This window comes from Furipterus horrens, unplaced genomic scaffold (assembly GCF_987537825.1).
Source record: "Furipterus horrens unplaced genomic scaffold, mFurHor1.1.pri manual_scaffold_7, whole genome shotgun sequence".
NCBI lineage: Eukaryota > Metazoa > Chordata > Mammalia > Chiroptera > Furipteridae > Furipterus > Furipterus horrens.
This window is the reverse complement of record NW_028327177.1, coordinates 26,198,437-26,212,592: the sequence shown is the minus strand read 5'-3', so window position 1 is coordinate 26,212,592 and position 14,156 is coordinate 26,198,437. Positions and strand designations below refer to the sequence as shown.

At 41.4% G+C, this 14,156-nt stretch overlaps 1 protein-coding gene across 11 annotated transcripts in view; it reads right to left on the bottom strand.

Moving 5' to 3' along the window:
• The window catches only part of LOC150004149 (uncharacterized), an 80,842-nt gene that overhangs the window by 53,918 nt on the left and 12,768 nt on the right, over window positions 1–14,156 (bottom strand). For all 11 annotated transcript variants that reach the window (XR_016512368.1, XR_016512369.1, XR_016512370.1 and 8 more), the window contains exon 2: window positions 564–664. Coding sequence is in view for 7 of the 11 variants with exons in the window: in XM_090283500.1 (XP_090139626.1) it covers window positions 564–664 (101 nt within the window). In the remaining 4 variants the exon portion in view is untranslated. The remainder of the gene's footprint in view (window positions 1–563; window positions 665–14,156) is intronic.

Below are 14,156 nucleotides of genomic sequence, written 5' to 3'. Positions count from 1 at the left end.
GAACTTCTTACACATCAAAACAAAGGTTTTTCAAACATTTTTCCCTCATGCATTCATTTATTAGAAATAGCACAAAGGTGCTTTCTTGCGATGGCAATCTGTGTAGTGTATTGGTGCCTCTTTAAAAAAAAATTTTTGGAGCAATATTGACACAAAGCTGACTCATTTGGCAGGAGAGTTTGCCAATATGAGTCGGGAGTGAATAGAGAGGAATTTTACAACTTATCATTTTAAAAAATCACTGAGAATCACCTCCATTGGGAAGCCATGTGCCTACCAAGCATAGGAGCTGATGCCCTCCACAGCCCCATTTTCCAGCAGAGGAAATCGAGACTCAGAAGCATATACAGCTCACCCAAGGTTCCAGAACTGTGACTTGGTCCAGGCTTTAAAGCCCTGCCCATCACACCAAGCTGTCTCCAGAAGAGGAAGAAGCCAGAAAGAGGCAAAGAAGCTGGGTGGTACCTGTCAGGGGGCAGCTGGGGGCTCCTGCCTTTCACCCTGACCTCCACTTACTCAGCACACTGACTGATGCCTTTAGCCACCTCTAGTCCCACACGTACCTGGGGTCTGGAGTCAGGGCCATGTGAACAGACTCTGAGGGAAAGGTGATGGCAGCAGGGCAGCTAAATGAGCCTGGGCCTGGGAAAATGCAGATTGGGTCCTGAAAGAAATTAGGGCAGGTTAGTACAGCTACAGCAGTTTTGCCAGAAATATGTTGTGCAGGTGAGAGAGAGAGAGAGGCTATGAGGAGAGCATGTGTGTGCGTGTATAGAAAGGTGTGTGTGCATGTGTGCATATGAGCGTGTTGAGTGTTACGTGAGCTAGTGTGTGGATTTGTTGGAGAGCCATTGTGTATAGACAGCGTGTGTGTGTGTATATCTGAGAGCATGTGTATGTGACTGTGGGTGTGAGACATGGGTTGTATGTGGTGTGTCTTGAGAGTATGTGTGTGATGTTTGTGTGTGAGAGAGATTGTGCATATATGAAGAGTCCACCTGGCGATGTTCAGAGATAAAAGTGAGTTAGCTTCCCTGGGTTACTCTGAGCCATACCTGCTCCTGATTGACTAGGACATCACAATTGCTTTTAATTTTCTTTAAGGGGGAATCTGAAGGAACACAGTCCCAGAGTTACCTGAGCCACAAATCCCCGGGAGTGAAATTCCTACACACCAGCAGGTATCATTTAGAGCCTTTCTCAATTAGCAATCATAACACCTGAAGCTTTGAGCAGTTGTAGTATGTTTATCTTTCTCTTCAAGTTCGCTCTTCTGGCTCTCTAACCAGCCAAGTTCAAACAACCTTCTGTCTGGCAGCCATGAAGACAACACCCCAGCCCCCACCCCAAAGGCAGACGGAGGACGGAGTCAATTTCCAGGATCTCTGTGTGTGTTCTGTTGCCTTTTTACTTAATTATGCTTTATAATGTGCCTACTTCATCAAAGATTTGCGGCAACTTACAATATTAAAAACGCTCACCCAATGGCAATGCTTCAGAAACACACAAACTCAAATAAAAACTCTAGCCATAGGAAGAGGAAGATGTTGCCATGAGTGTGTTCTTTTGCTTAATTTTCTCTTATGGTAAAACAGGGCCATTAGAAGTGCAATACGGGGTAATGGATAAGAATGTGTCTTTAGGCATTACTCTGTCTAGATTTTAATTATTGTGTTATTTGCTTAAATTCTCCACACCCCACTTTCCCCATCACTAAAAATGGGAACAATGATAAGTACCTCACAGAATCCAGAGCAAAGTAAGATAATGTACACAAAATGCTTAACCCAGTGCCTAGTAAGCGATCATTTGGGTTGTGTTGCTGTTGTTATTTTTACTACCACAGTGGAATTTCAATTACACCCATGTTGCATCTCTTTTTGGTTTTGTGCACAGATGTAGGTGAGATTTCCACATTGCATCTCTCTGGCCCAACATGAAGAGAGGCAAAGTGAACATATTATTGGATGCTGTTGCCTGCTCTTGCTCATGGCAGTGAGACTGTTATGGCTGCACAAGAGATGCATGAACTGAGATTTTTTAATATTCTTTTCTAAGTTGCAAGGTCTGTTAGACATTTGCATGAGCTCGTTTGGCTTGTGGGCTCTGTGATCAGCAGGCGTGGAGCTGAGCTGAGCCAAGGTGATGCCATGTGCTCAGTTGCAGGTCAGACCTCAGTGAGACTGTCCCAGGGGGATGGTCCTGGAAGACCCATGGCCCATCCTCCAAGGCCAACCTGAATTCTATTGCTTTTTGAGAAACAACTGTTCTTTGGAGCAACCCTTTTTAGAAAACACTAGTAGCTTACTCAGTGGGCATAGCCTATAGCACAAACACCTCCATGTGGGTTCTTTACTAACCCCGAAATACCTACACACACAGTCACCACATCCATTCTTTGCTCATGTCTTCAGTGGGCAAGTGAGATGATCTATGATCTACTCAAATATAATTGAATGCTCAAGAGATTCCCACTGAGCCCTTCCCCCTCCCAGCTTTCTCTTGGCCTTACCTCAGTTTCCCAGGTCCATGAGGCAAACACAATCTAGATAGGATGTATGTGGGAGCTACTCCAAGAGCTAGTGATCTAACCCTGTCCAGTATTTGTTTTCCACGTGGATCTCTCCCCTTCTCTTTCTCCACCTAGCTAGATCGGTTCAAGGGCTCGTGGTTCAGTATACATCTCTGCATCCCCACCCCCATCTTTCACCCAATTCTACTTTGGTGCCTGGCACTCAGTAGGTGCTCTATAAATATCTGTTGAATCAGAACATGAGTATAAAAGCAAGTAAGCAAAGTAATGAAGTATTTCACAGAGAAAAATGTTAAGGCAGGTATAACTCCTAAAGTCTGTTAGATTGAGCACCCACACATAACAGTCAAGGAGACATACGCTGTGGCTCCTCTAAGAGGTGACAAACCTCAGTGGCAGGACTAGAGTCTAGATGTCCCACTGTTGCTGTGACCCTATGCTGCTTCTTGTCCTCTCTCTCTGTCTTCCTCTATCATTCTTTTTAGAAAAAGACTCCAGGAATCTGTCTGAGTAACTGTCAGCCCCACCTTTCACTGAAGTCACTAGTTCATTAACTAGGGTACAACTTAGTCTGGCCTCATAACAAAACCAAATCAATGAATATTGATTGAGTGCTTACTATGTTGACAGTCTGGTAAGAATGAGGGAAGGCAGCAGACTTAGGAGGGAGAAGCTATGTGCATCTTGTCTGCCTTATTAATGGTCAGCATGATACCCCAATTCACGTTCATAATGCAGTCTTGAGAAGGTGCAGGCATGCCTGTGGGCTTTCAGTTAGGAAAGATAAGGAAGGGGGTCTCTACTGGTTCCAGAGAAAGCAGCTTTCTCCCTTAGGCAAGAGGGAAAGGAGAATGTTGAGTAAATAATGAGTCTGAAACTACAGCCTGTTCATGTACGAGAATTCCAAGAATGATTAAACCTGACTGTGGCTCCAGGATACACAGAAATTTAACATCACAATTGCCCAGTGCACTTCTCTCTCTCTCTCTCTCTCTCTCTCTCTCTCTCTCACACACACACACACACACACACACTGTGCCCATATGCAACCTTGTAACTGGTCTATAAGAAGGTAATACTGGGCGCAGTCAAAAGACTTGACCACTGTCCCTGCTCAGCCACACATTCACTGTGATCCCGGGTATATAAGTTAATTGCTCTACTTGTCCATTTAAAAAAAGTATAATACTAATATTGTTATTTATCTACTTCACAGGAATGTTGTTACTACAATTATGCTTCATAGATACAATCCTTAGAAGTTAAACTATCGTATGCTTTGCAAAGTCAAAGTATTCTTCAAAAGCTGAGATTGGAAGTAAATACACCACAGAATATCACAAGGAAATAGAAGACATAAACACCACTATAAACCAGCTAGACCTAATAGACATCTATAAAGCACTACACCTAAGAATAAGAGAAATATATTATCTCCAATGCACATGGAACTTTTTCCAAGATAAACTATATGCTAGGCCACCACTATGGACTAAATCGTGCCCTGCCCCCATTCGTATGTGAAAGCCCTAACCCCCAGTGTGACTCTATTTAGAGTAAGGAAATCATTAAGGTTAAATGAGGTCATAAGGGTGGGGTCCTAATCTGATAGGATTAGTGTCCTTCTAAGAGGAAGTGCCTGAGCTCACACACTCTCTGCCAAGTGAGGAAAAGAAACTTTGCAGGCTAGAAGGAATTGGCAAGAATTATGAATAGCAGGGACCTACAGCCAAGATTGCTCTACCCAGCAAAGATATCATTTAGACTTGAAGGGCAGATAAAGAGCTTCCCTAGACAAGAGAAAACTAAAGTTCATCATCCTTTGCATGGTGGTGTGGCTAAAGCAGAGGCAAGAATAGAAATGAAGTGTCCTCAATCCCAGCTAGGACTTCTGACACTCTACCCCCTCATGTAGCTTCTTGCACTAAATCAAAGGCTTCTATGTCAATTCAAATTTGAAAGGCAATAGGAAAGCTAGCGGAGAGAATTTCGCCACGATATAAATGGAGAAATCCAATCATTGCCTCTTACTTTGTCTCCTGCATGAATCAAAAAGTGTCATGCCCTGGCTGGTGTGGCTCAGTGGACTGAGCACCAGCCTGTAAACTGAAAGGTTACGGGTTTGATTCTCAGTCAGGGCATGTGCCTGGGTTGCGGGCCAGTCCCCCAGTTGGGTGCTTGTGAGAGACAACTAAACAATTTTTCTCTGGTACATCAATGTTTCTCTCCCTCTCTTTCTCACTCCCTTTCCTTCTCTATAAAAATAAATGAATAAAATCATTTTATAAAAGTGTCCTATTTTGACTCACTTGAAGTAGCGCTTACTCCCCAAAGCGTTGGGCCTATTTTCTCTGGTTGTTCAAGAACAACCCAAGGCTATAGTAGATGTGGCAGGAGAAAATTTAAGTCATGCTCCTATAAACAGTTATTCTCTTTCAGGGTCATGATGACTCTTTTACAATTACAATCCTGGACAGGATAAAGTTGGGTAGTGGCAGAGCCAGGGTATGCACTGTATTAGAGAATATGATCTAGTTTGAGGGATCCAAATCCGCACATCATTCACTGTGTCTCTCATAGTATGCTGGAAGCAGTAAGTGTGTATGTGGCTGAGCTGGGATGACCCTAGTCTAAGTGAGTTCAGAGAGAATGCTTGATTCTCTTCTGAGGAAAGGGGAGCCTGGTATTACTTCTAAGAACAAAATCAAAATCTCAGAACAGTGTTCTAATGGGAGACCCTAAGTTCTTCTCCCTCCTGAACAAGCAGTGTATGGAAGCCCTTCTTATCCTATGAGGTGGCATGACCACTCTCAAACATCTAGATTTTGCTCTTTTTTTAAAGTAATATTTTCTGATACGTTTCCAGCAGCAGACATACCTTCACAATCCAGTTGAGCTTTTTCTCCTTGATAGGAGTTTTATTCAGCTAATGAGACAGCAGAACCTGAACATAGGGAGGGGTTCTCAGTTGTAGTTCAATGAACTTGGTCAGAGGAAAAAGTCTAGGCATCATAATAATAATAATAAGAGATAATATTTGTTGGGCACTTGCTATAGCCAAGTAGTGTTCAAAGTCCTTTACATGAATTAACTCATTTAATTTGCTCAATAGTTCTATGACACCTGTACTAATATTGGCCCATTTTATAGATGAAAAACTGAGGCAGAGCCCTTACCAGTGTAGCTCAGGTCCTTGGGCATCATCCTGCGAGGTGAGGGGGTGCCAGTTCAATTCCTGGTTGGGGCACATGTGAGAGGGAGCTGATTGATGTTTCTCTCTCACATGATGCTTCTCTCTCTCTGTTTCTCCCTCCCTCTCCTCTCTCTAAAAATAAAGAAATGAAATCTTAAATTAAAAAAAAAAAATTGAGGCAGAGAAATTAAATAATCAGCCCAATGTCACAAGAAGTTGACCTTCATTATGTCTGTGTTCTTCAGCCTGCCATGTAGCTAGCACTTTGAGGAAGTCAGCTTTAAGATTTGGCTCTATGAGTCCTGCTCTCTCTCTCTCTCTCTCTCTCCCTTCGTTCCTTTCTCTCTATCTATTCAACATTTTTAAAAAATTCTTATTTACTTCCTCCAGCTATAATTCTTTTCAGAAATTTGAAGAATAAACAAGTTAAGAATCATCCTATGTTAGAATGTTAGAACTTGGAGGTACTTTTGAAATCATATAAACTAAGTTTCTATTTTATAGTTGAGGAGACTGAGTTCTAGAGTGTTCACACAGTGTTAATGAGAGAATTCTTTACATAAGGCACAATCACATAGCTCTAGTTTCAGTAGTTAGAGATCACCAAACAACAAATCTGTTTTATAGATCCTTCTAAACTAATTAGTTCTGGATCTTTCTGAGAAAGAAGAGAACCTTGCCCATGAGTTTTAGACCCTGGCTGCTCATTTTAATCCCCTGAAGAACTTGTAAAAAAAAAGACTTATGCCTAGCTCCTTTGAGTCACAACGTCTGAGGCATAACTTGGATAACTGTGTGATTTTCAACTACCTCCAGGTGAGTCACATGCATAGTGAAAGATGAAAGCCATTTGCTTAGCCAATATTTGATATATTCTTGCTGCTTGGCCAAACCAACACTATTTAGTCAAGGTCTCAACTGGTGATGGTGGAATGACTTGACATTCCATAGGTTGTTTTCCCCAAACCAGGTTTGGACACCTTAGAAAAGCAAAGTCAGTATGGCTGCTGGTATCTTGAATTCTTTCTGTGAATTAAAAACCACTTTCATAGCATGCAACCCCTCCAGGTATCCCACAAGCATGGTGTTAAGAAGATGAGTGGGGTGGAGAAAACACAAGCTTTAGGAAGTAAATTGGCTTGTGTTGGTCTAATCCAGAAGGGCACCAGCAGACTTACCTGATATCTGTATATCAACCTTGGCTTCTCCTTCCCTCGGCATGCAAAGGCCTGTGGGTCCCAGGCCAACCAGCCATCCTCAGAGCTAAAGTCAGGTTGAAACCTAAAGATATTTAGTTATAAATTTTTTAAAAAGTGAAGAGTTGGCCAAATGAACAGTCAGGCAGTCTCCCAACAGAAATAATCAGCCCACTTGCCCACAGGGCAAGTGCTAACATTTAGGAGCAGAGGAATGAAGTCAGGGGAAACAGAATGACATCTCCCATTCCTGCCCCCCCAACACCCTCCTGTGCTAAGTAAACAAACAGCCATTTGAATCACTTTGCCTCTCCTTTTTTATGCTGCATAGTAGTAAAGACCTTTCTCATGGTGTTTTCAGGGCTAAGGTTGTACATACTGCATTTTGTCGGTTTAAATTAGGCAATTTAAATGAGTCAAACATTGTTTTTAAGTCTGAGATCAAACAGAAGTGAAGGAAAGTGGAGGCAGGGTTAAATGGTCCATTTGAGATGTTTGCCTTGGGTAAGATGAGAGGGAAAGCGGACCACAGTCAGGAGCAGCATAGGGCTTAACACAACCCCTGGAGGACTCGCGGAAGCCTGTCGAAATCCTATGAGTCTTCTATGGCAGTTAGACTGAAGATGCAAGTCCATGAAAGCTCTTTAATGAGCAGGGATGAACAGTGACTAAAGCAAATAATTACAAATGGAAAAAAATAGCTGACATTGTTTCTTCTGCTCGTAAATGAAAAGCCAAGTGTGTACTAAGAATGTTCAATGTCTCAGTGAGTTGTTCTTGTGAGCAGTTCTATACTGGTGGGAGAGGATGTCGATAAAACGATCACAGCAACACGCTATTGATCTTGACTTGAGTTCTGAGGGGAGTGCTTTTGGATTCTGAAATCTGTGCATTTCTATGAATTGTCCTATTTTTTTTTTTTTTGCACAATTTCATAGCGTGCAGGAAGACTGAGCCGCAACCCAGCCATTCCCTGTCACCCCCACCCCCTTGTCTTTCCTTTTAAGTTTTGGCCCATGGGCTAATGACAAAGGAAGCACCAGGAGGGAGAGCTTTCCACTCCAAGATCCTTTGGTGCCCAGCATGGGCTGGAGTCAGGGAAGGAGGGCGTTCACCCGCATCTGAGACAGAGCGTCTGGAGCAGGAGCCTCAGCCTGTTTCTAAGGTGCACAGCTCTCGTGAGGAGACTGATCATGAGGAGAGATAGGAATACCACTAGCCAGGGTTTCTTAACCTCTCTTTAATTTTTGTTTGCATATTCACCGACAAAGATCTTCATTGTTAGGAAGCAGTCTGAAGCCTTTTTATATGCATTTAGGCAAAGTGAATTTGCTTTCTCTAATCTCTAGGAGGAGAGAGAAGAATCATTTATTAAATTCCTAATGTGTGCCAGGTCCCTTACAAACGCCTTCATTTTAAATCCTGTAACTACCCAATGTAGTTACAATTAGTTCCCTTTTATACAGGGAAGGAAACTAAGGCTGAGAGAGGGAAGGTAACTTTTCCAAGGTCACACAGTAAACCAGAGGTGGGCTCCAGGATCCTTTTGTTCTCTGTAGGAGGCAGCCTCCTTCCCTGCCATGTTTTCCTTATGGGTCATCATTACCTTCCTCCAAATTTCTTGCCTCCCACCCTGAAGGGTGATTTTTACTAAGGACAGCATCTTCCCCCATCTTCCTCCACTCTTCTTATTCCCAGTGACAGGACAATTGTCCCTGACTGGGTTTTTTACTAAGAACATGGGAGTGTCTGGACAATTGCAACCCAATGACATTTTATAACCAGAAGGATACATGATAGCCTATCTTTTGATATTTCAGTCTTGCATTTCCTTAGCTATTCTTAGGTTCCTTTTGGATAACGGATGATGTTTGTGTTCCATCTTAAGTTATAAGTGTTATAAGCTTGAGCTCTGGAATAAAAAAGAGCCAACTTGAAATGCATGGAGTGGCGTTGTGTAAGTGCCTTCAGTCTGTAAAATGAGGATAGTCAGGGACTGTTGTGGCAGTGCACAGACTAATGCAAGTCAAGTGCTTACTGGGGTGACTGGTACATAGAAAGTGCCTTGGGAGATGTTTCTCCTCATCCTTACTGAACTCCTCCTACCTTTTCTTTTTTTTTTTTTATCCTCACCTGAGGACATTTTTCCATTGTTATTTTTTAGAGAGGAAGGGAGAGACAGAAACACCAATGCTAGAGAGAAACATTGATTGGTTGCTTCCTTTACATGCCTAGAACTGGGATCACACATGCCCAGACCAGGGACTGACCCCACAACCTGTGCTGGGAATAGATATACGATTGCAAGAAAGAAAAGCATGTTCCTTGCCCTTACGTGACTTGTATTCTGGTGGGAATTCAAGGTGGGAGAAGGTTATAAGCCCTAGCTAGCACATAAATACCCATTGCCTTCTCCTTTGCCCTAATTCACCCCATTGTACTCCACACAGTTCAACTATTCCATTGAATCTCATAAAATCAACATTTTTATTATCAAAAAATGGTTAAGGAGCAACAATTGCATATGGTCCAACATAACACAGAAGGGAGAAGGCCTGCCTCGTTTTAAAGCAACACTAGTAGCAACAACTTCCCAGTGGGAACTTCTGTGAGACCGTGTTTCTTGACTTCCTAGAAAGGCAATTCTATCCCTTGCTCTGTTAAACCCGGATCTAAAAGCAAGGCATCAAAACAGTGTGTTGAACGCTCACCGAGGTAGAAAACTGGGACCTAACAGCAGTGCAGTGTTCCACAGTGGGAGCCAACAGGTGGGAACAGGGAACATCAGGGTGAGAGCCAACAGAGCAGGGCTGGCTGGCACACTGCCTGCCTGGACAGATGGACAGCAGCCCCCAGCCTCAGCCTGGCCACGGCAATGCTGCTGGCCTCTCCCTTCTCCCGAAGCCAGTCCAACCAAGACACAAGCACCCAAGGGGGAAAAAAAAATACTGTTTTGAACCCAGGCAAAGCACCTGTCAAGGGTGATGCCTAGAAATGAAGCCCAAATGTACTTATTACTCCTTCTGCAAAAATTGGGCAGTTCAAAGAATTTGACTCTATTAACCTCTAAATGCCTCCAAACAACCATTTGATTATCATATCTCATCAATGACTGCTCTCAAGGATAATTAATCTATCATTATCAAGGTATTGTCTTGCCCTTTTAGTTAGGATGAAATGTCCAATGTAAATAAAATCTTCTTGGCTCATTTCAATTATGTACAATGAAAAGCCTTTTTTTTTTTTTTCCTTTTTTCCTCTTTCCCCCTAGGGTTCATTGGACTAAATTTACTCTGGTTCCTGAAGTGTGGAAAAAGTAAACAAGGTTTTGTTTGGATTCTACCCTTCAGTTTCTCTGGACTAAAAGTGCCAGGAAGTTAGCTCAATGAAAATAATCGTCCTGGGGTATGATAATAGTTTCAGAAAATGTTATAGAACCAAAAATCTAGAGGTATTTATAATTAAAGAGATGGGGGGGGAATGTTTGGTCTATTTCCAATTGCTTTGTATTGCCAAAGAAAGGTAAATAATTTAAAAATTCATGTTAAATTTTAGCTAAATGGGTATTCAGGCTATTAAAAACAGGATGCCAACTGGTAGATTATATATTTCACATAACATCAAATTCTGACATCAAAACTTAAAATAATCATAAAATTTCTGAAAGAGAGATGAGATACAACAAATACCAGGGATTTAAAAACACACGTGCACAAAGAAAAAAAAAATCATCTAAATAAGTGACCTTGGTCTTTCTTTGTGGCCCTCAGTAACCTGCATAGGTGAGTCTAGTTAGTGAGAGTTGACTTATCGGTAAGACTTCCAGTCAACAGTAGGTTAGTAGTAGTTAAGTTTTCGGGGAGTCCAAAGCTATATGTGTATTTTCAACTGCTTGGGGGGCTCAGTGCCTCTAACTCTGCATTGTTTAAGGGCCAACTGTATTTACAAATGTAGGTACCAGTTTTGATATTAATAACACTACTCCCAAGAGACTTAGAGAGTTAGGTATTCCAACATTGGCATATTAAGCTTTGTTACCATCTACAAGGACATCATCAGAACCGCTCTTCATGTGTTTTACCAGTGTAGGCTCACACTGTGCAGGACACAAAACCAAATCATTTCCTGGCACAGTTTCCATGTCTGAGAAGTCTTTGGTCTCATCTGAATTCTCATTAACATCATTCATGAATATTCATTAATAAAGCTAACTAGAGTGACTTATCCGATTGGAAATTTGGGGAAGCTAAACTGGACATGTTGTTTGGCTTCTTGCTGTCTTTCATTCTCTTGAATGAATTTCCCTGCCTGCAGGAAGCATGAGTTTTCCTTTGCTCTTCCATTGTGTCAGTTGGCAGGCCTAGGACTGGGGTGGGGACTAGAACCCTAGAGTTCAGGCTGCAGGTCTAATTTGGTTCTCCTATTAAGTCATGACCTTCATGTACACCTCTCTCAATGGGAAAGAAAACTTCTCGGCCTCCACCTTCAGTTTTTATTTTGTGTCTCATCTTCTTTAGAACAAAGGTGGGAACAAGGAGTGCAATTTATTGAAGGCCTCTTTGGAGACTCCAGCAAACTGTTCCTCTAATTTTTTCAGTTTTATCTTGCACATGCTGAGTTCCAGTGTTTTGCAATTGATGGTTAGAGAAGATATATTTTGCGATGTTCAATAGGTGCTTTTACAAACCCACCATCTGTCGGAGGTTTAAATGCCCTAACATCAAATTCATAACTGCATTTTGCAGCAACTCCATTGACTTTATTCACATGTATGAACAAAATCTTGAAATGACTATATTGTTTTTCAGTTTGGTTGTTTATGACAATTATTAATTTGTGTTTTTTTATTTAAAAATTTAAAAAATATTTTTATTTGTTTACTTTTAGAGAGAGGGGAAGGGAGGGAGAAAAACAACAATGTGAATCCACAGTTCAGGCATGTGCCCTGCCCGGGAATGGAACTGGTGACCTTTCACTTTGAGGAACAACACCCAACCAACTGAACCACACCAGTCAGGGCTAATTTGTGTTCTTTAGATACAGTCATTCTTTACACAATAAACACAGCAACAGTCTTTATTTCCATAGAGAAGTAGACTCGCACAACTTTCTTAAAATAGGTGGTCCTCAGTCTAAATGGTTTTTTTTTTTCCTCCCTTTATAATAAAGGCATAAGAGCAGAAAAATGTTAGAGAAGTAGAAGGGTGACTATTAAAGTGGCATCTGGCACTCAGCCCAAGGATTGCAGGGTGTGGTAGAGGGTAAGCAGACAGGAAGAATCATTTAGGGCCAACTCTCGCCATGTGACCCCAGGGTTGCCAGTCAATTGATTTTATTTAAAAAGAAGCCGAAATCAGATTTTTATGTGAAATTTCGTTTAAAAATGTTCTCAATTAAAAAATAGTTATTGAACATACCAACAAAATTTGTTCTTTGGCAGAATTCTTCCTAAGGACTGCCAGTTTACCTGTTATCAGAGACAACAGGGGAGCTTTGTCAAGTGGTTGGGGATAGATGTCTACCTATATCATGAAAATCTGTGTCGGGAATGTTAGGGATAGGCTGTCTTCCTTTCCGAGAGCAGTCTTCCCTCACGGAGCGGGTGGGGATGGTGGGTTGATCCTGGCTGAGGATCCATTTTGCATTTGCCTGGGGCAACCCGGCCAGCTTGTGACTCACTGGAACTTTCTCCCAGATTCCAAGTAGGCGAATTCCACTCTCAGACTTTTTCTTTCTTTCCCTTGGATTTTTCTTTCCCTCCTAATCTGCCCAATCTTATTGCTTCTATTTTTTAAACCACAGACATTTAGCTTCAGTTCAGGTTCTGTAGGCTGGTGGATACTTGGTGAATTTCTACTGAGTGACACAGCTGAACAGCTGAAATAAGGACCCAGTTAATTCAACTAGAAAGGCAAAACGTCGGAAATAAACTAGAGCAGCCAGGAAAAACAACAACAGAAAAAGATTTCTTTTATTGTGGAGAAACTAGAATCATTAAAGATTCTAAAACGAAAACTACTTTTTATAAGAGATATACAGAACACTTGAAGCTCTCCTGTAAAACTGATTGGACATTCTGAGAGAATACACATACAAGTTATATCCTCTCATTTGTATTACTCTCACAAGCCTTTTGTCTTAAGATGCATTAAGAACAAGTGTTTCTTTGCTTCTGAGTAAATTTTTATTTTCATTGATTATTTGGATGTCCACTTTTTGGAAATGCTTGTCCAAGTTTAGTGGTCCATTTGCCTTTGGCTGGTTTCTTTCTTAGGGATTTGTAGAATTTATTTCTCTCTCTTTCTCTCTTTCTTTCTATCCCTCTTTCCTGCCTTCTTCTTTGTCTTCTCTCTCATTCTTTCCTTCCTTGTTTCTTCTTTTTTAAAAAAAATATTTATTTATTTGTTGGTTATTTTATTTTTAGAGAGAGGGGAAAGGAGAAAGAGAGGGAGAGAAACATCACTGTGTGGTTGCCTCTCACTCGCACCCCCAACTGGGGACCTGACGTACAACCCAGGCATGTGCCCTGACTGGAAATCGAACCAGAGACACTTGGCTCGCAAGCCAATGCTCAATCCGCTGAGCCACAGCAGCCAGGCCTTGTTTCTTCTTGTTTTAAAAATATACTCTGGGTATAAATTCTTTACAATCTATAGCTGTTGAAAAATATTTTCTCTGGTGTGTAGATTTTTTTTTTTTACTCTTTTAACAATGTAGAAGTATTACATTTTAATGTAGTCCAATTTATGGATAGTGCTTTTTGTTCTGTTTAAGATATTTTTGTCTATTCCAAGGTCATGAAGCTATTTTTCTATATTATCTCCTGGAAGGTTTATTGTTTTATTTTTAACATTTACTATTATAATCCACCTGGAAGTAACTTGTTTTGTGTGAGGTAAGGGTACGTTTCTTCCTTTCTGTCTCCCTTAATTTGGATAGCCTATTGGCCCAGAGTCGTTTATTAAAAAGACTGTCCTGTCCCTACCACACTGCATATAGCTTTGTCATAAATGAAGAAGTCCATCAGTTTCTCGAGTTTTTCTTTCAGCTTTGAAAACTACCCATAAATGATAGTAGCCTCCGTGATGGCTCCAATTATTTCACATCCTGATATTCACATCCCGGTGTAGTTCCCTCCCACACTGCACCGAGATTGGTTTGTGTGACCAATAGAATACAGCAGAAGGGATGGTCTATCACTTTCAGAATTAGGTTATAAAAGATGCTGAGACTT